The sequence below is a fragment of the Corvus brachyrhynchos genome, unplaced genomic scaffold (genome assembly GCF_000691975.1).
Source record: "Corvus brachyrhynchos isolate BGI_N302 unplaced genomic scaffold, ASM69197v1 scaffold21, whole genome shotgun sequence".
Lineage (NCBI taxonomy): Eukaryota > Metazoa > Chordata > Aves > Passeriformes > Corvidae > Corvus > Corvus brachyrhynchos.
Window position 1 is genome coordinate 631,907 of NW_008236924.1, and position 21,374 is coordinate 653,280.

General features: G+C 41.7%; 1 protein-coding gene across 1 annotated transcript; it reads right to left on the reverse strand.

Annotated features, from left to right (window-relative positions):
• Positions 1–1,151: 1,151 nt before the first annotated feature.
• TBC1D9B (TBC1 domain family member 9B) lies at positions 1,152–20,857 on the reverse strand (the record flags this gene model as incomplete). Its single annotated transcript, XM_017728033.1, has 21 exons — positions 1,152–3,585; positions 4,354–4,460; positions 4,885–4,932; positions 6,009–6,059; positions 6,476–6,547; positions 6,701–6,766; positions 7,055–7,295; positions 8,146–8,214; positions 8,917–9,015; positions 10,189–10,318; positions 10,957–11,242; positions 11,963–12,080; positions 12,826–13,040; positions 13,392–13,542; positions 14,123–14,284; positions 14,424–14,636; positions 14,769–14,976; positions 15,630–15,888; positions 16,556–16,784; positions 17,789–17,907; positions 20,734–20,857. Coding segments are annotated over 21 exons (3,660 nt in total), but the record flags the coding sequence as incomplete, so codon positions are not given.
• Positions 20,858–21,374: the final 517 nt, after the last annotated feature.

Here is a 21,374-nt window from a genome sequence, read left to right on the forward strand (position 1 = left end):
AGAGACAGCGGCACCGGCACCGGCACCGGGACGGGCTCTCCGCTCTCACCACCCAAACACATCAAGCCACCCGCCGGAGCCCCCTTCCCGAGGGCAGACCCCGCACAGCTTTGCTGGCCCGGCTGGCGGTGCGTTAACTTCGTGTCTGCACCTGCATCGGCACCGGTCAGGTTTGCACCTAGCTGGAGATGTGCTGGTCTGTGTTATATTAAAAGTAAGTATACAGAGAAATAAGGAAAGGGGGAGAGGGGGGAGAAGAGGAGGAAAAAGAATAGGGGGAAAAGAAGGAAAAAGAAGGGGGGAAATGGGGAAAAGAAAGACGGGGGAAAAAAGGGAATACAAAGAAAGGAAAAAATAGAGAAAAGGAAAAAAGAAAAAGGAGAAAAGAGAAAAAAGAACAATATGAAGAAAATAAATTAAGAAGAAAGAAGAAAAAATGAAAGAAAAAAGGAAGGAAAGAAAAGAGTACAGTCACACCAAATCCACTTGTTGGGAAATATACCAAGTTTAAAATTTTTTACATAACTTTTATCAGGGGTTTTGTTTGCCTTTTCCCCAGGGGAAAGGAATTTTCTTTTCAAAGGACTGTTTCATCACTCAAGGCGTGATGAGCTTAACATCTCAACAGACTGGGAGTAGCACAGAAGATACACAGAAGATAATGACCATTAACGACCATCAGCTCCCAACATTGCCCCTGGCACGGTAAGCGAGACCTGGTCCGGAAAAGACTGATAAGAGAACCAAGGAATGAGGACATTATCATCGGAGGCAAAGAAATCCATAACCAATAAAAAAACAAATACTAAGAACTGTGTAACTTGGGACCAATGAACACTGAACCAATGAATTTCTATGGGTTTTGACTGTATTGAGTGTCTGAAAAATCTAGTAAAGAGCCATGTGTCATGGAATGATTTTCTCTGCACACCCGGGCTATGCGTGGCTGAAATGATTTCTGTTGCACATCCTGGCCAGAACAACATCCTGGCCAGAATAAAGTAATGCCTTGATTCTCTAACACTAAAAATGTTATTGGAGAGTTTTTGGTTTTCCCACAGTTTTGGTAACACACTTTTTCTGATAACTGGGTAAAGAACCAGCAATATTCCATGAGCTCAGAGAGAAATAAAAGACAGCCAAATAACCTATAGGATTCTGATTCATTTATTGTATACATGACGAGTAAGACAGACAGTGTAAAATCACATGTATTATTTGTACTTTAAAAAATTACAATAAATTACTGAATAATTAGTAAAAGCAGTTTTACTAATGGCTGCTCTCCAGTGATACAGGACAGAGGAGGCAGAGAAATAAGAAATATGTACCAGCTGTGAATACAGACCGAAAATGTCACGAGGATGAATTAACACTGAGTAGCACACCAAGTAGTGTTAAATGGGAACATCCACATGTGTCCTTCCTACCTTTAGATCCCAAGTGCCAGCCAAAAGCTGGATCAAACCTTGCCTTCAGTGCGGGCTCTGTTCTGGCCAAGCAGCAGCATCTCTCGCCCTGCCCCTGCAAGGCCACTGCCTCTGTGCTGAGACAAGTTTGTCTGTAGTAACAGCATTACTTCTCCTTCCTTGGAGAACACACCCTGCTACCAGAAGGGCAACTCATAGTTTCCTCTGGTTTTAATTGATTTAGAAGAGCACACACTCAGTCTCCCAGTTATTTTGTCTCTAACTGGAATGAGCTCTGGTATTGAGGTTTCCCATAAGGGGCTGCTGGCAGAGCCACGCTGCTCTAAATTCTTCCCCTTTAGGTACAAATGCCCTTGGATGTGCAAGTAGTTTCTAAGAGCATGTCCATTGCTAGACTCTCAAGAAAGGAGACTGAGCAGCAGCGGGTGACACAATGCTCCTGCACAACTTCCAGCCCCAAGCATTTGTGAGGGCTGACTGACCGGAGTATTCTTACAGGTCCTCCTAAAAACTGGACCCATCACTAGCTAGGAAAAACAGGGAATCAGCAATAAATAGTAAACATACTGACAGGGAAAGTCCAGCAGACCAGTGAGCCACTGCCCTGGAATGCTGAGGCTGATTCACTGACTTCTATTTTAGGAACTTACTCCCTCATTATAACCATCATGAGCCCATTGATTGACTCAGTATCACTTCTGCACTGAAGCCAAGGAGCTTGTGGCTTCCCAGACAAACTAAAACCAATGGCTTTCAAAGAAATAGAAGAGCAAATGCTAGAAAACCAGGTTTGCCTGAAAACTCCTGAATTCTGAAGGAGAAAGTAAGTGATCGGACACTATGAATATGCCAAATCATATGTGAAAGAAATCTGCAGGTCTGAGCAATATCTGTGTTTAGATCTTAGGGTGCTGGGAGCAGTGGGGCATGTTTGCTTTATAGCTGCTGAGTCACAGAACATCTTACAAGAACTTACAAGATTATTTATAGGTCAGAGTCCTACAGCACTTGACTACACTGCAATAGCTCTCGGACTGGCAGCCAGAGGTGAGCATGGTTTCAAGCCAGGCTGCATCTGCTGTGCAAGTTACCCAGGAACCTACAGCAAACAAGGGCAGGCAAGGAGCAGTTACTGTCTGAAATAAAACTTCATTGAAATAAAAGATAGCAAAAGGCAGACATGCATAATTTATGGTGGTAATTCTATATGTCAGGGGCTATTAGGTTCTAATGGCTCTCAAGAATGTAAAACTAATTCTCTCAGCCAGAGTAGCCAAAGAAACACCTACACAAAACAGTCACTGTCAGAAGCCCCATATCAATTGGATTCTATTGTAATTGTGTAGTTACTGGTCTGGGAATAAACAAAAAAAACCCCAAACAGAAAATACCAAACCATCTTGCCATCTGCCACACTATCTTCCTGTTTTGTCTCCCAAAGACAACTCCTGCATTCTTGATTTCACCCTGACACAGAGGAAAGTTCATAGTCACTGGATGAACTGAACTGCCTCTCTACCTTCTTCTGGTCCTTGATCTTTTGGAGAATGTTGACTTTTTTCTCAAAGTAGTTTACAAGGGCTGTTTCTGTCAGCATGGAGGCCAAGATCTGCTCGAAGGAGATGGACCAGTCAGTGTCAATGGTGCTGCCATACCTGGCAGCCGCACTGCTGCCTTCACAGCCAACCAGCACCGTGTCATCTGCGATGTCTTCGCACTGCAGGGAGCCTGTGCTGACCATGGAGTAGGAAGACATGGACATATCATCTTTTGTTTCATCATCTGATAGCAGCTGTAAAGGAGAGCCTTGTCCTTCCCCTGACCCATCTCCTAGAGTGTGGTTTTCCTGCTGTATTTTTTCAGGCAGAGCATCAACGCTGGCTTTGTCCTCATGGTCAGCTTGGGGTTGCTGCTCTACTGCTGAATTCTGACTCTGTTCAGATGTTGGTGACTCCTCTTCACTCACAGGATCTTGGATATTGTTTGCTTTGCAGTCCTCAGACTTCCTCGCGGGCCTGTTGGAGAATTTCTTCCCAACTTCCCCAATCCGCAGAAGGAGACTGGCCACGGTGGCAATGGCATGGTACAGCTCCTGCTCCACAGGGTCCTCGCTGAACATGTTGTAAAGGGTCTTGCATAACTCTATGAACTGTTCCTTTAAAAGACAAAAACCAAATAATCATGTATCAGGCTGAAAAAGTTGTCAGTGGCAGATGAGGCAACAGGGACCATCTCAAATGACTCATTGCTTATTTGCCTCCCCACTAAGTTCAGAACAGTCTGACACAGGCAAACTCTCCCCTCTCTGTTGCAGCTAAATTGAGACACAGCTGGCAATTTAATGTGGTGGGTTTTCTGCTGACAGATGAACAGAGTAGTCACATATTCACTAATGCTAAGAAAACCTGAAGTTTTACGTCTATTCTGCTACTCTTCTGTGGTCAGCTTCTAAGCATTTCTGAACTGGTTTAAGTAGCACCCACCAAGGAAATTAGAGACTGCAAAGATCACGGCAGTCATCTGACTCTCTCTTCTGTAACCACATTCTTCACTTTCCACCAAGCAGCTGTAACTCGAAGCAACACAAAACCAAAAAAGCTGAACAAGTTTCTGTGACTGGTGGCATATTTGAAACATCCTGCTCTGGAGGGAAAACACAGAGTGCAGTTCTTATAGGAAAAACTGGTGTGTGAGGCAGAGTGAATCCACTACATTTGACTGGTTGATAAAAAGCAATTTGTCCATATCCACTGCACAGCTCAACAGAAATGTGTGGAATTAGAGGTTCTAAAGCTCACCAGACCAGAACAGCAGGGAAAACTATGGGCAAGTACTGAACATGCTGGCACAATGGCTGCACATACTGCAGAATTCCACTAAGCTGCCAGTGATCCAACTGGAAACCTTCATATTCCTTTCTTACCTGGCTCATTTTGGGGAGATCTTTAATTGTTTCTTTCTTGGATTCTTTTTCCTTGGCCCACATTCTTAGGTAGTATCTGTAGTCCTGTGGACTGGTACCCTTCTCCTCTGCAAGGCAAGAACAAGCCACTAGTCAGGTGGTTTATGGTTTCAGACTTTCAGAGCAAAAATCAGGCTTGAAGAAGGGGTTATTGACAGCCCATGAAAGCATCTACCAGGAAGACTGCATTGTTTACTGCTGGTTTATCTGATCCAGCTCAGTAGAGCAAAAAATTAAACAGTGCTGCAGCAGCTTGACTTCTCACAAGTGAGCTGACAACTTACCCAACATGATTTACAAATGCTGTGATCTTGGTATGTAAAAGAGTCGGAGCAGTAAGGCATAGGGATACTTACTTCTCAGCTCACCTCCTGCTTTACCTCTGTCCACAAGGGACACTTTGCAAGGTCTCTTTGATCAGCATAAGACAACGAACAAGTCATAATACGAGAGAGATGAGATTAGAATGTGGTCTATTGATGATGAAATTACCTTTTTCTGGACCATTCTCATTTCTCCTTCCTTTATCTTCTTGGGTTTCTAAAAATTATGGAATTATAAAACAATTAATAGCTGATTTTCAGCAATAAAACACACAAAGAACTTAAGACAACTCAATATACAAATTAAAATTATACAAGAGTACATTTAATAGAAGTTACATCTCACACTCCCATATCATGGTTAGAGGAGTGAACAGAACAGGATGGAAGCAAGAGGCTGATGGGATGAGATGGATAAAGAGCCACACTCAAAAAGCGGGTTGAAGAGCTGAGGTAGAGGGCAGAGGTCTCAAAAGAAAGCGTGAAAACACAGATATGAAAGATAGCAAAGCAATGTGATGGCTTAAAGACAAGATGTTCAGTCATCCAAAGCAAGATAATGAATGGAAAAAACCCAAACCACTACTGAGCACATATGTGACTAATGCCTACACTCCCAATCATTCACTGCCTGAACTGACATTTTGGGAGCAATTTGCAGTCCAACTTCACGAACTTCACTTCTGGTTCCCTATATTGTCATTAGAGCAAACAGGAAGTCTTGGTTCAACTCAGACTGTTAAATCAGCCACCTACACCAAACTGCACAACTACCTCTTGTAGTACTCAGATTTTTTGGAGCATCATTGTATTCTGGTAAATATTGAGCATGATTGACATACTTTGATCTCCTATCTGACAATCCCCAATGTTGTATTTTAAGAAATGCAGTAAACTGGTCTACCAACAGTTCAGCAATTCAATGGCATGCATCCTTATTCCTTTAAAATGGAAGACTGTGGAGTAGGCACAGGAATCACCTATCCAGGCCAGCAAGCCTAGTACCCCCTCCCCCCACCCCGTTCTGAGCTTCTTTCTGACCACCAGTTTCTAGGATGAGATGAATTCCACTGAAAGAAGCCAGACAAAACCTATTTTGACCAAGGCTGAAACTCAACAGGCAGAATATACTGAAAGATATTTCATTACTTATAGCACTTTATTAATAGTGACAGTGTCATGAGAGAGGAGCAGCAGCAATAATTTCAGAGTATTTACATCAGCACACTGGGCTGGCAGGTGGTGTCAGCACCATAGCCATGCTCAATGCATGCACATAATCCATGGACTGACCTTGAGACTCACAGTGCAGGCAGATATCCAGCTCTGAGACAAAAGGAGATACTTGAGCAGCAGAAAAAGGGGTTGAGGGGACAATATCCCAGATAAAACAGAAGAAAAGGTCAGACATAGACAGACACAGAGAAGAAAACAAAAACAAGAAGAGAGACAATGAGACTTGCATGAAAAACCTAAATCATGGTGGGAGACAGGGGCTGGTGAAAGCACACTGCTCCTCCTCAGCAGTCTGTGCCCATGCTTCAGAGCATGCTGTATCCTGCATGGAATTGGCACTGAGGAGTTTTAGCTCCAAACTTCTTCCCCATCATGCAACAAAGACAGTGAACTCAAACACACTGGCAATCCTAACACACTGCCAGCACGGGACCATGCCTTGCACAAAATCACTGTTCAGAGCACATGGATCTATGCTGCAACTCCTGCCTAACTGAGAGGTAAAGGCAGCAGTGTTGCATTACCTTCTGTTGTCACATCCTCTGTGAAATAACTTGTGGCCTCCAAAGCAGACTCTGTCTCCTCTGGATTCAGAGCTGTATTCACACAGAAGCAAATGTTAAGATCTCTAACCTAATTCAACAGCAGTACAACCCACTTCATTAGCAAAACTCATGAGGCACCCCATGTCAGTTGATGTCAGAGCAGCCCGTGTTCAATAGCAGCAGTACACAGAAGCAGTCACTCACCAGGAGGCAGGTGCAGTTTGTAGAGTACTTTGAGTTTTTCAGTGAGGTCACCATGGTACATCCCACCTGGAAAGAAAAGAAAAAAGTTAAGAAAAATAGCACTTTAATGATAAAGAATCAGCCTCTGCTTACAGGTTCAAACCAGAATGAATTCCCATACAATGACTGCTCGAAGTCCTGTGCAGAATCAATAATGAAATCCACACCAAAAAGGCATATTTTGTCCAGCTTGAGGCTTCCTGTCATCCTCCCCTCACGACAGTGAACACACCATTATCTCCTTTTAGTTCTCTTCTTGGAAAAGGACAGACACATTTTTTGCAGCACTCCATTTTCTCCAAAAACACCACTTACTCATTCCTGTCACAAACTCCTTGAAGTTGATGAGAGAATCCCTGTTCTCATCCAGGAGGCGGAAGAGCCGCCCTGCCAGCACAGGGGTATGTGCCCCACAGGCCCAGGGGGTGAGGCTGATGAACAGCTCCTTGAACTGCTCCATGTCTATACGATACTGCTCCAGGTAGGGCAGGCTCTGGTCCCGGCGGGCAGCAGCCGCACGGTTATTCCCCCAGTAACAGCTCATCAGGTACTTGGCCTTTGGACAGAAAGGATTAACAGAGCAGATTATGCTGCACCACAGGAGTGGAGACTGTTACAGCTCAAGAATAGCACTGAGGGAGCAAAGAAGAGACATTTCAGGGAACACGTTATCTGCCTTGTTATTCCCAGTGTTACTTCACTACAAAATAATACGAAATGAAGGAAGAGACAGAGATTCCAGGAAAAACACAAAGAATAATTTAAAGTGAAAAATTCAAAATATGATTTCAGGTTTTAACAAAATGACATTCAGGCTTTATTGCAAAGGGAGCATGCCGGTTTTAGATCTAAGCCTCTCTTTCTGAGTCTACAGCAGAGCACAACTGAGTTTGGTAAATGACTTTGGTAAATGCACTTGGGTAATACCATTCTTTTAAAAATACATATGCTGACAAATAGAGGCAAAGCCCTTAAGTAATCTTGTCACAATTACAGATGAGGTCAATGGAAAACTTGAGAATAAAAATTGAGGTACAGTCAATCCTAGTTCCCCATTCTCAGTGCTACATGACATTCCTTTTCATTGGTTCCACAGTTTCTTTCTGAGTATTGTTCAACTACTGTGGATATGGCTTGGCCACCTTTGGGGGAAAAAATTAAAAATAATTAATCAGATAGTAACAGGGCCAGTCCTACTGGCACCATGTGTAACAGAATGCCAGATCAGTTTCTGATAGGTCACATTAAGAATTAAAGCAAAGTCATTGCCTGCCATGTGTAACAGAATGCCACATCAATTTCTGATGGTCACATTAAGAATTAAAGCAAAGTCATTGCCTCCCTTTCAACATACTTTGCTATTTGTGTCACAACATTCTTCCTCACTCTCAAGAAAGGCTTCTTACCTTGAACACTACATACAGCTCTTCTAGTTCTTCCATAGAGAAACCAATGTCACCAGACACAGCTCGGACCTGTAGTTACAGACAAAATAGAGTGAACAATTTACTTCAAAAAGAAAAGTTAAATACAACTCAGTGAAAAATCTGTGTAACATAGAAGAGAAGAAAACAAGTGCAAGGAGATATGACACAGAATGGGAAGGAAAACATCACCATTCTAATACCCCTGGAAACCAATCAGGAAGGCAGTTTGCAGTCAAGCAGAAACTGCTGACGTTTTCAGTAGTTTACTGTGCTTATTTCCTGTTTGTGCAGACCTGACTGAGCAGACTGTGTTGCCCCTTCTCCTGTTTTTATCTTCAAAGGTTTGACTTGGGTGCATTAAAGAACAACACTGAAATAAACACTCTGATGAGATTCTCCACCTAGGACATGGGAGATAACAGCAATAAATATGGACACATCCCTTTGGCCATGAACCTTTCAGTAAAATTCCCTAATGAACTCTCTAAATGGCAGTAAAATAATTATCTGCTAGCAAGCTTTTCTCAAAGATTCCAGGCAAGCAGTAAAACAGACAGCACTAGGCAGGGGAGACTATGTCAAGGCCTACAGGTGTTTTTTCCTCTCTCTCCATGCCAAACATCTCATTCAGTCATTCTTTCAGTCACTTAAAACTTGGTCTGCTACAGCACGAAGTTTCTTGATGCTCACAGCAAAGCACTTTCCATAAATCTGCCATTTGGTAGCTCATTCATTCTGGGAGTCACATACCACACTCTTCTTGGCTGTATCCTCCAGAGACTGGATCACTTTCAGCCTTTGTTTGAAACGCATTTGTTCAATGTCATCTGCCTTCAGATTGCTAAATTTCTACAAGAAAGGAAGCAGATCAGGTCAACATCATCTCCTGAAGAGAGAACAACCAATCTTCAATTACGCATTCTTTAACAAGTGTAGTATCCCCTCAGACATGACCTAATACCACCACTAGAAGCCTTTTACCAGCAGCAAGATGAGAAAAAACTTGAGCTCCATTCCCTATTCACTCCTGTCCCGCAAGAGAAATAATTCAGAGCTCATGAGAAATCCGACATCAGAGGTCTCTAGAGAAAAACTGAAAAAGGATCTGTCAGGACTGACAGAAATACAGGTCCTGTACTGTGGCAGAGATAAGAGAACAGACAGGTTGTCATTCCTTCCAGCCCTGTCTTTTTTTCCTCTAGGACGCCCATGAGATTCAGCCAGAAACACCATAGTCAAGAAGCTTTTCTATGGACTAGGTCACACAAGTAATATGAATTTGGTGACACTCTTTTATAAAAAGAAACCAAGAACAAACAGAGATGGCAGATTTGAAGAAGCAAACAAAACACCCAGGGAAATGACAGCTGCCTGAGTGTGAACAGCCAGAAGGGGATGGGGTGAAAAACAGGAGATAAAGAGGGAAATGATTCCACACTTAGCAGAGAATAGCAGAGAAGAACTGCCAAACACCAGTTCTTTCACCTGTGTTCTCTCCATCAGTCAAAAGCAAATTTCTTATGAGTTTGTGCTCAGTGTGAATAATGAGGAACACCTCTATCAGTGCAGAGGTATTTTAACAGCACTGGCACCTTTCTGGGGTCACCTTCCTATTACTATAATGTGGATCACAGAACAGGATTCCCATTCATGGGAACTGAGATGCTTCCATGTTTCTGCAGAGAGCTTCACAATTTTTACCCTGAATTTCCCCCCTTAACTCCCTAGCACTAACAATCCTCAAATAGAAATAACAATGGAGACTTTTTTGACAAAGCAGGAAGAAATCTCTAGTCTGTAACTTTTTCCTTATTTGCAGTCTTCATTTTAGTCCCTCTGGTGTTAGGCAGACTCTTCGTAATCTGCAATAGCCAACAGTGTCAGGTTCTACTCATACCAAGCAGGTGGAACAATGGCTTCAGCCTGCACTCCTTAAGCACCTCAAGCTATGAACATCGCTCAGAATTTGGCTGCGCAAAGTATAAAATGGGATGTTAGGCAAAAACCAAGCCAGAACTTTACCTCATATGAAGTTTTGATGAGTTCAAAGATGTCAATTTCAAGTGGGGGGTCATCTCCACTGGTCAGCAGTGCGTGCAAGTGGGGAATAGGGGGAGAGACACTCTGTCTGTTAACTACGTTGTCCAAATATCTGTGGACAAAAACGAGAACAGATGCAAGATTCCAGGATTAGTGTCCAGGAAAAGAAGTAATATCCCATATGCATTACTCCCAACTTCTTTGTATCATTAATCTAAACAAGAAGAAGAGTTTAGTTTTTCCCATCTAATCTGCAATGCTACCCTCAATGTAACCTGGAGTAAAATTGATTTTTATCCTATTTTGGGGGTATTTACTCTTTTTAAAAAGTGGGCTTCTAGTCATATGCTGAAGATCTTACTACACATAAAAGAGATTCCCATTTCAAACAAGCAAATCTTACATTTACTAGACTTGGGAGATATCTGCTTGATAATGTTTTATGTTTCTAGAAGGTGATTCCTGCCAGAATCTATTCTAACTAGTAAAGCAGAATTATTACGTAAATTTCAAATAAACAACCTTTAAGAGAAGAAATGCATTATGCTGCAAAACAGCCTCAGAAGTATGGGATTCCTCCATAGCTGAGCCAACAATTAATTTCAGCTGTTGCAGAAAGCAATAGCAAGCCTCTCTGGAGCTCAAGTTTCATCTTAGAGTGTTAACTGTGACCTGCTATTAGGTAGAAAGAGATGATGACTAAAAGGCCACTGTAACTATTCTGTTATAAATAAGAACAGTGAATGGTACCTGCCCAAAATAGTCATGGCTTCACCTTCATCACAGCACTGTAATAACTTCTCCATGTTGGCATCAAGTATGGCCAATGACACCTGCAGGATAAACTTGATTCCCTCATAGAAAAAACAGTCAACAATGACCACGGCACTCTCAAAGGGCATCACACTGAGGAAGAGAGTGAGAAACCAGGAAAGGGATATGGTGGAGATCACTCCCAGGTCCTGCATCTTTTCTGACAGCTGTGGAAGATACTCTCGTGTTAGTTCTTCAAAGATGCCTTGGTCCACTAATGCACCTGAAACAGACAAACGAAACAATGGTAGAACTCAAAATGGTGGTGTCATGGTACCAAGCTAAGCAATTATTAAACAAAACAGTGTGAGATCACTGAATTTCATACAAGCCTCTGAACATCATAACTAAAATTAAGACATTAATTTTTTTCCCTGTTCTCAATAAAACCAATGAGACTATTCCTACATTGCAGAGCATACACACACAGAGCCTCTCAACACAGAACCTCTCATTAATTTGTGCATTTGCCCTGAATGAAGGGGCGGAGGATTACTGATACTATGGTATTTACACCAAACTATACTCAATTATACAAACCAACTTTAAAAGCCCATGAAGTGGTGCTTTCACTAACCTTTCCTGAGAGGCTGTTCCAAAGATTTAACACATCATTCAGATGCCTCCAGATGGGGAAAACTAAAACGCAGTAATTTTCTGCTAGATATGCCTCCTTACTGCCAGTGATCCCTCCTGATACCAATTTTTAGTGACTTCATCTTCCCTGTTACTACAAGGTAGTACCTACTACCTTGAAGGCCTGTAGTGTCTCTTCCTATGTCTCCATCACACCCCTGCCACCTTAAAAGGAACAGAGTTGTGCTTCATTATCTTCAAAACGCATCACATTTAATTCATTCTGAACAACAAAATGCTCCTGGGAGATGCTGGTGCAACCGTAGCTGAAAATCCAGGCTGCAGCAGGAATCTGACAAGGACTCACCCACTACTCTTGTGTTGTAGTAATCTGGCAACATCCGCTCGCACAAAGCCACCAGGAGCCAGAAAGCCTCTTCCTCATTGCAGTACAGCAGCAGCACCGAGGTGACAATGTTCATGGCCTAGGAGCCAGCACAGCAAACAAACAGGTGCAGGGGAAAAACAAGGAGGACTTCATGAAAGCTCTGCTACTACAGACCAGCTAAACTTAAAAGCATGAATACAGCAAACTGTCACTAAGAGTCATATCTATTTCCAGCTTCTACTGGTATCTGAGTCAATAGATGACCTTAAGCCAATTTTTCTTCCTGTTTTCAGTTCCTCTGTTCATGAGGCAGCAAATAATTTGATGATCTTGTGTCACGCACTTTCAGTAAACAACATGAACAAGAATAATTTTCAAAGTCTTCACAAAAATCTTTGTAAGAATTTGGTCATAACAGAACAACATTACAAGAACCTGTAACACCATAGCAATACACAAAATGAACCTGAATTTCCATCAAGTTGTTTCACAAATCAGCAAATGGCTTAATTTTCAATATACTGTCCGTGTGCAACATCACTTATTTGATTTAATTGCTCCTTTTAATGAAACCAGATGTTCTTGCTGAACTACGTAAAAGCTCTGGCAGGAAAACTATTAAAGACACTGACATTACATCTAACAGCAATGTGAAAAGTCTATTTAAATACTGTGTTCAAAGGATATTTAAGAGATGATGCAGCATAACTTCTTTCCTACTTTCTCACCACTACATAGACAGCATGAAGAAAAAACTTGAAACTGAACAAAAAACTGCAGAAAAAGTCCAAGTCAATCATGGCCACTGTGTAGGAGTAACAAGCCTAAGACTTCTTTCCTACCTGACAGTACCCAATTGTTGGATTTCTGAATGCATAAGCTGTTAAGACTCTCCGGAGGGCAGCAATTCCCAACTCATTTTGGAAGGCAGGATGTTCTGGCATAGAGCGGTGCAGATCTCTCTCAATTTCCTCTGTAGCGAGATTGTACCTTCCCATTGACTTTTCTACAAGATCTGTATAGTAACCAGGATGAGTCACCATCTCATTCCAAGCCCCTGAAATGACAAACAAACATTGCTTTACCTCTGGTGCTTGGAAATACAGATTCCCAGTTTCAGAGATGAGGGAGACAAGAAGCACTGCATGAACTCATGAACTACAAATAGATGTGAAAATATAGCAACAAATGCATTGTTAAATGTTAGAGTCTAGGTCCCAACACTGAAACAGAGACAAAAGAAGACAAACAGCTAGTAGGATAATAAAGAAAGCCACCACAAAGTACTATTCAGATGGAATCAACTTGTCATAAATTTTTTCTGAAATGAGCTACGATTCTTTCCTTTTCCTTTGAGATGTGAAGAAAGCTTATTCCTGCTGCCAAAATATGCAGCACAACATCCTACCTGAGAAAAGGAGCCACAGCTCTCCACGGAGATTCTCTGGGATTCCTTTCTGTACCAGCTCCCTCGTCTTGGCAGTGCGGTACATACACATCCCTCGCCCATATTCAAAGAAATGAATGTTCCAAGACTCTTCCTTCATCTTCTCCTTTGCCTTCAAAGGAACAAATATGGCTATTTTAGGGGAATATTTCATTTTTATGTTTGTAGGACAGGTGATTTCTGGATATACTCAGGCCTGCACTTCACAGGAAAAAATATTGTGACATTTAAAGCCTCTCTTCTTTCTGCTAAAGCAAAGAGTGTATATACTAATCTATCCTGTTCTGAATCAGTTATGACCTTGCTTAAAGTCAAGTTTTTAAAACTACACCTTGCAAATCTCCACATAAATGCAAGCAGAATCATGGATCATGATGAGTAACTAACAAGCAGAGATACCAGTTCCCTGCTTTCTTGCTCTGAAGAAAACTTGTTCTTCAAAGTCATGAACTCACATCCCAGAACACTGGTAACACTCATTTCTCAGCCTCTGGTCAAGTATCTCAGGTATGTCAGTACAAACAGAGTAAGCCGACAGTCAAGTTAACTCTATGCAGCACTAGCACTGTGACACACACAGCAGTGATACTGAGCAGGGATAAAATACATTTCCATTCTAGAGCAGGCCAGGAAATCAGCAACCTACTGCAAACTATTTAAAGTAAATTGTTTTACATAAAAATATTATTTACCCCTTTGGGTCCAGAGAGTTCCTCAGCATCCCTCCTGAAGAGTTTGAGCAGTCCCTGAGAGGCTGTTGGCACTTGCCCAGCACAGAAGCTGACAGGTCGATGGCTGAGAGCAGACGTGGGGCTGACGGCCAGGGGGCTGCTGGAAGGCAGCTCTGGAACCTCCTGGACAAGAGAAGAGAAAATGTCTGAACTCAGGCTCCCTCCTCTGCTCATGGCCTAACAGAGACAGCACTGGCTGGTGACGTAAGGAGCACTGCTCTGAAAAGCTGATAAAAGTTCCTCCCAGCTATTTCCTTAGTACCTCGGTGCTGGGATCGGCCACATTCCACTTCCATTCCCTGTCGATGCTGCAGGGTTTCTTAGATGGTGTTCTCTGCAGGAAGTCAGAGATCCTCTGTACCAAGAAATCCCGGTCTTTCAGATTGGCGAAGAAGAAGGTCATTTTACTCTTAGTGCTGATGGACAGAGGGCTGGGCAAGACACTGGAACTATCTGCTTTCTCAACTATTGTCACCTAGAACACAAAGGCAAGGGCCATTCAGATCTAGCATGTTCTCCATTATCCATAAAGCACAGCACAAAAGACAGAAGGACACAAAAGAGAAGAGAGGCCTGTAGTCTTAACATATAGCTAAGAAATCCCCACCTCCCTGAGAGGAATGATGAGATGACAGGCCTCCTCTGCCCTGCTGGCAAAACAGATGTAATTGTTGGAAACAAACATCTGGCCAGGAATATGCATCTTGTTGAATGGTGTCCACAAGGTACAATCTGTATGTCCATCCAGGCACTCATCCTTGGGCAACCGGAAAGTGGCACGGTAGCACTCATTTTTGGCTCGAGCATCCAGGTCTCTGGGGAAAAGTAAAGGGTAGTACCCTGAAGCTTTCTTACTCATTGGAAAAACCCACTCAAGCACTAATGTCAAATGTTCATTCCAATCACAACCTTCAGACTGTGCTGTGTATTCTTAGTATTCCTTTCTCTAACTGAGATGCCACCCCTCCTCTGACTCCACTTTCAGCCTTCAGACATGCCTCCCTGACAAGGTATGTCCTGCAATACAAGATAAAATATGCAAGTGCATCTGCAAAACTGAAATGTTACATCAGATCCTGAAACTGCAGAGAACAGTCCCCAGTGGGAGGATTTATTACAATACAAATCTGTTTCTTTTTATAAATCTTTAACTTCAGACAAAGGGGCTGGTGTAATTTTCTTCCTTCACCTTTTTTTTTACATATGAACTTGAGCGGTTTCTAAAAAGTCCTTCTGACAGTGCCTAGCCACGCATGAGAAACACACAAGGGTGTGTGTGAGAATTCAGCTCCAATTTGGGATGGGGAAAAAGAGAGAACAAGCAGAGGGCTAATGACTGAAATAAGTGATGCAGCCCCTAGAGTGAGAACACCCCAGCAGCACCTGGGAGCTACAAAATAACGCAGATTTATTTTTACAATCCCCTGTTATCTATCTTCTTTTCTCACTGCTGAGAACATATACATACCTTTTTAATGCAGAGATGTTCTTAAGAGGCCTCCTGGGCTTGGGGAGAGACTTGTCCTGTAGGAAGCTCTCGTTATCCAGTAGCTGCCGCATCGCAATGTTGGCCAACTGCTCCATCAGCTTGAAAGTCTCATTGATGTTGAGAAACATGGAAAAGTAGAGTTCACTGTCCCTTGTGCTTACTTTAATGCACTCAGGGAACAGCAGTGTAGCATTTTTTTCTAGCTGGGTTACATCCACCCACTGGATCACCAGTGTAACTGAGAAAAAGAATTAAAAAAATACTATTATTACAATTGAGGCAAAACAACAACCAAACAGAAATTAAGGTCAAGCAGCCTGTGAGCCCTCAGTGGAGCAGGATTTCCCCCCCCCATTATACATGGACAGTTCTTTTCTTCACAATTCTACTGGGTTCTCCAAAAATACTTGGAAATAACCTTTGGGATTAACTAGACTAGAAATAGTCCTTTTGGAACTGCTTTATCTCCCATCCAGTAAGTGCTTTCAACTACAGTTACTGAAGTTTTCATTCTTTCTTTCCAGCAAATTAGCTTTGGACTCAGGAGTTCAAGCTTTGTAAATACTAGGTCCTGGCAGGTGTTCCAGATAAAACTCATCAAGGTAAAAATACTGCTTGGTTCTCTAATCCAGTCAGTCTAAAATTTGTAAAAAGTAATCCAGTTTGAGTAAAACAGATGTACGACTTGAGAAATGTTTTAAAAAATGACTTGGGCATTCAGTCTAAACAGCACTGAAATTGCCTGTGAGAGCAAGAACTGATTTATGTGCTGAGCCAGGCAGAGCTCAAGGATTCCTAAAAGGAAAAAAAACAGTCAGCTTAAAAATGAGTTCACACAAAAGATCAACTGCATCAAAAAGATCATGGGAAATGACAGAAACACAACTTGCAGGCTCATAACTCACCCTCTTTGCCCAGCAGGAAAGAGTAGAAACAGAGGTGGTTGACGGTGAGGTACAGCCAGCCCTGCCTGGGGACACGTCCCTTCCAATAGCTGCAGGAATAGTAATTGACCAACTTCTCCACCTCAGGCATCCCAAACTGCTTCCGCATCTTTAGTTCAGCCTCTTTGAATTTACCTGGATCCTCTTCACTTTGGGGCTGCTCATTCTTGTTCTCCTCAGCAATAATGCCCTGAAAGGACAAGGGAGGAGAGAGGAGAAATGGAAGTGAATGTGTCTGCCAACAGAAATAATGTACAAAGCAAAGGGTCACAGCAGTAATCCAGAAGGCACAAAGGAACAGGACACAGCACTTATCAGTCCTCCTGTCATGTCAGAAACGGCAAAGACATGCAGAAAGGGCAGTCAGATACTGTGGGAGTCTGGGATCCACTCCTGAACACATGCCACAAGCACTCATGTTTAATGTTTGACTGAGTTCCTCATGGCTGGCTTGGAACACTTGGAACACCCTGCAGGAGAACTGAAGTCTCTTTTCACTTGCACACATGCATCTTCAACAGGAAGAAGATCATCTGCTAGGAAGGGCAAAACTCTGCAATCTGTCAGATCTTGACTGGCCAGAAGGAAAAACAAATGACCACAATCTCTCTCATGCACAGACACACAGAAGATAGAAAGAATCTGACAGGAGAGCTGAAACAGATGCAACTTCTGCAGTTCAATAAAGAACTGTAGTTATAAGTTTCTGCTTTGGAGGATTTGTGGGCTGGGAATCTGAAGTGTGTTAACTGCACAACCAGCAGACACCAGAGTCCAAAGTCAGTGGAAGTTGGGGTGCAGTTCCTTTACAACCTGGGTGCCTTTCAGACTACTGGCAGGGCAAATACATTGCTTGCAAACTAGAATTCTCTCTCCTCCATCTGTTGCTAGATGAACTCTTGTTAAACATTCTCCCTGCATCAAAGGCATAATTGGCATGGATTTTAAAGAGGTATTATATTTTGATTAGTAGGAACATCCTAAGCAGGCCGTTCCTTGAGATCTACTGCTCATAACCCTTTCCTTTCAAATATATTTGTTCAGTGTTCTGACTGTGATCTGATGTTGACAATGCTGTATGCATTCCATGACATTTCATACCTATGTACGACTGAAAAGGGTAAAAAATTCTTATAACCATCTCCCCATCCTTTCTCAGGACCTGGAAGTTCTTCAGGGAAACATGTCACTTACATGTATCTTGCCCTTGACAAAGGTGGTGATGTCTTCTTCATTGTCAAAGATGGACAGAGTCTGCAGTAAGTTATTCTCCAGCCATTCCCAATGCTTTGTGATCTCTTTACGAGATGATCCTAGTTGAAGGGGAGAAAGATGATGGCAAGAGCAAAGAAAAAAAAATTAGAACAATGCCTTTTTTCCTCCAAGTTCACAGGAAACTAATCATTACTGAACAGTGATTAGGATTAATCACACACACCAGCTGTGTACATGTCAAGGATATTTTAGGTATACCAGCATTATGTTTCTAATAAAATGTCCCCACCGTCACCAAGGATAATCAGCACACAACCAACAGATCAGCCTGTTTGCCAATGCACACCAAACACAGCCTTTTTCCCAGACAAAAAGTATTCCTATGTTTCCGTCAAGAATCATTCTTTTGATTTCTGGCATTCTAAAACAAAGATAATGAATGACCAGAAGAACCTTAAAATTTCAGAACAACTGGACTTTTTACACCTACAAAGAGGTTCCATTTCCCAGGAGCAATGGTCAGCAGGGAGCCTACAACAAAATATTTATGTCAAAAAGTTCTCTGCTTTCTTAAGTAAAAAATTCTCAGCAAACTTTCTATCCAATGGTTAGTTGTCTTTAACCACACACCTACAACAGTTCACAAAGGATAAGCTCCATTCTGTAACCAATTTAAATAACTTTTCTTTAGAAAGTTGCCTTAATTTCCATTAATTATTTCAAGTATTTCTTTTTTTCCTCTCTGTTGATACCTATCACAATACTGTAGACAGAAAAAAAAAAGCAGAAGAGATAAAAAAAATTCAGTTTTTTTAACACAATAAGAAACATTGTTAAAAGCAGATGAAAAGAAATATTTTTAAATGCAAGTCATAGACATTTTTGTTTCTCTTTGCCATATTTCAGTAAATTTACCTTCTAGTTTCATACTTATGCAGTGGGATACATAAAAATAAAAATATCATGCCTGTCACTACTCAGTTTCTCTATGAGTACACTTTACCACTGTGTGGTTAATGACTGAAAAGAAGAAAAACAAATGACACAAACAGTTGCCTGGGAGGCAGCTTCAGTCATGAAATCATCTTCACATATTTGTAGCTGGACACCAAACCATAAAAACCCAATGCTAGCTAATCTGAGAATAAAACTAGAAGCAAATAAGCTGTCCTGTCTGAAAGAACTGCAGGGATACGAATTTGGGTTTGTGTGTACAGCCCAATGTGCACGACAACAAAAGTTTTTTCTGTTGCCTCTGCATATAAATTTACTTGACATCTACCACAGCATCTGACAATGTTTCTAAAGCATAAATGATTTTGAGTAATACAAAATAGTTTATTTTAAGGGCACAAAATTACCAATTATAGGATGCTGCGATTGTGAAAAAACCCCACAGGTTCAGCAACAACAGCAGTGGAATAAAGTCTGTGTCCTGTTTTGTTTCATGAGCTGCCAACTCTTACCAAGTGACAGCAGACAAATTGCTAAAATAAGCCTGGCCTCAATAATTGACATCTTTGTAAGAACAACATTAGAATGACATACATGAAGGAGTAAAAGTTTACAATTCCTACAAGGAGGGTTATAAAAACAAAGTGCTGAAGAGCTGAAGCTGCATGTGTGGCCAGATTGCTGCCCACTAGTATTTACACACAGTGAATTGTAAATAAAATATTTCCATTTTTCAACTAGAGAGCAGTATACATTTTATAACTTTAAAGGAATACCAGTACTCTTACTTTGACAGCAGAATGAGAACCAGATATGATAAAAAACTACTTTGGATGAAGACAACATATTTACTCCAGTAGAATAATTTATCAAACTCCATTTGGGTGTTACCCAGCCTCACTTTTACATGCTGCATTGCTTAGAAGTAACTGAGATACAGTGGCTATCAACTAAAACACTCCTGAAATTGAACAAAATAACTTACTGAGTGTCAAGATACCATAAAATTACAGATCTGCACTAAATATTCTCCTTTTTTCTGTGCAGCTCCTGACCTGCCATTTTGTTTACTGTCTTTCTTAATTCTCTGCCTCCACCCTCCTCAAAAGGGAACCTGAGTTTCTGTGAAACACAGCAACAGCTAAAGCTCTCCTCTGCAGAATTTAAGTAGCTCTGCAAGGGAGAATATTGTGTTGGTTGCCTGGGGAGAAGGTGGGAACAGGAAAAACAAGACATCAGCTTAGCAAATTATTCCTTCATGATCAGATTTTATGTCTCCACCACAAAGTGAGAAGTGAAGATTCTTATTATAAACGAAGTTGGTCTAACAAATATGTCTGGAGATATTTCCTCTTTAGCAAGTATTAGGACCTAAAGCTTTAATCAAAGTTCACCAACAGGCATCAGATGGTTGCATTATGATATTCTAAAACAGCAGTTACATTTCTCAAGTAAAAGAGGCCAAGGATCCTTGATGTTAAAAAAAATACTATTCTAATACATTTTACAGATCTATATACACGTCTATTCCAGGCCAGAAATAACAGAAAAAACATTAACTGGACCAAGACAGTAAAGAGGTTCCCCAAAGAACCTCTGGTACCTTGAACAATGTTACATGTTCCCACCTTGTGCCATGCTCCTGGTAAGTAGGAGCACAACATTCATCATCCCACCAAAACCAGCACATTTATTCCCTGCACAATCTCACTACAACCTTGCAAACACAAGGTACATCTTGGAAGAAAGAAAATTCCTAACATCTGCAGAAACAGAACCTTTTGCAGAGCTTCAAGTTCCTCAATTACAGTTTAAACAACACTGACTTTTGTCATTTCTGGAATCTTCCACTACATCATCAGAAGCTCTCACAAGTTTCCTGAGCAGTCACAGGATACTCCTATGTGGGATAACTGGTCATCTGAACCATGAGAACAACTCAAATCTAGTCCCCAACAAGAGTCACATACCACAGGCTACTGCCCAGTACACTTGAGAGTCCTGAGTCTGGTGCAGAATCCGGTATGGGGCAACTCTGGCACTGGAATCCAACACCACGTCTAGTGTTCCCACAAGGAGACCTAGGAAGCACAGAGAGAGAAATTACAGCAATGTAATACCAAAATAAAGAACTGGGTTAAGCAAAAGCACGGGATCATCACTGCAGATGCTGATATTCAGAGTCTGTGAACAGCTGTGATGGAAGTGCTGTGGCACTCGATTGAGAACATGAAGATACTGCAGGTAAATTACCTAAAAACCAACTGCAGCCTGTCCTACTGGCAATGGACAAAGTTTAGATGGCAATTAAGTGCTTATGAAGCCTCCTTATAATCCTCAGCCTTCCTAGGAGAGTTTTCTGATGGAAGTGAAACTTATTTTCCTCTGCGGGGTTTCTGTTGCTAATAGTGATTTTTAAGCCTACCAAGCTAAAAGACACAAGAGTTTTCGATACTGTATCTTTCAGCATCACCAATGCCAACAGCAGATAACTTGTCCAAATGGAATCAAGTAGATCTAGAAAAACTGGTGCTCACAGGTTTCAGGGTTGTTTCCAGAAGTACTTTGATTAAACAAAGATGTCAGCAACTCAAAATTTGGCAATACAGAA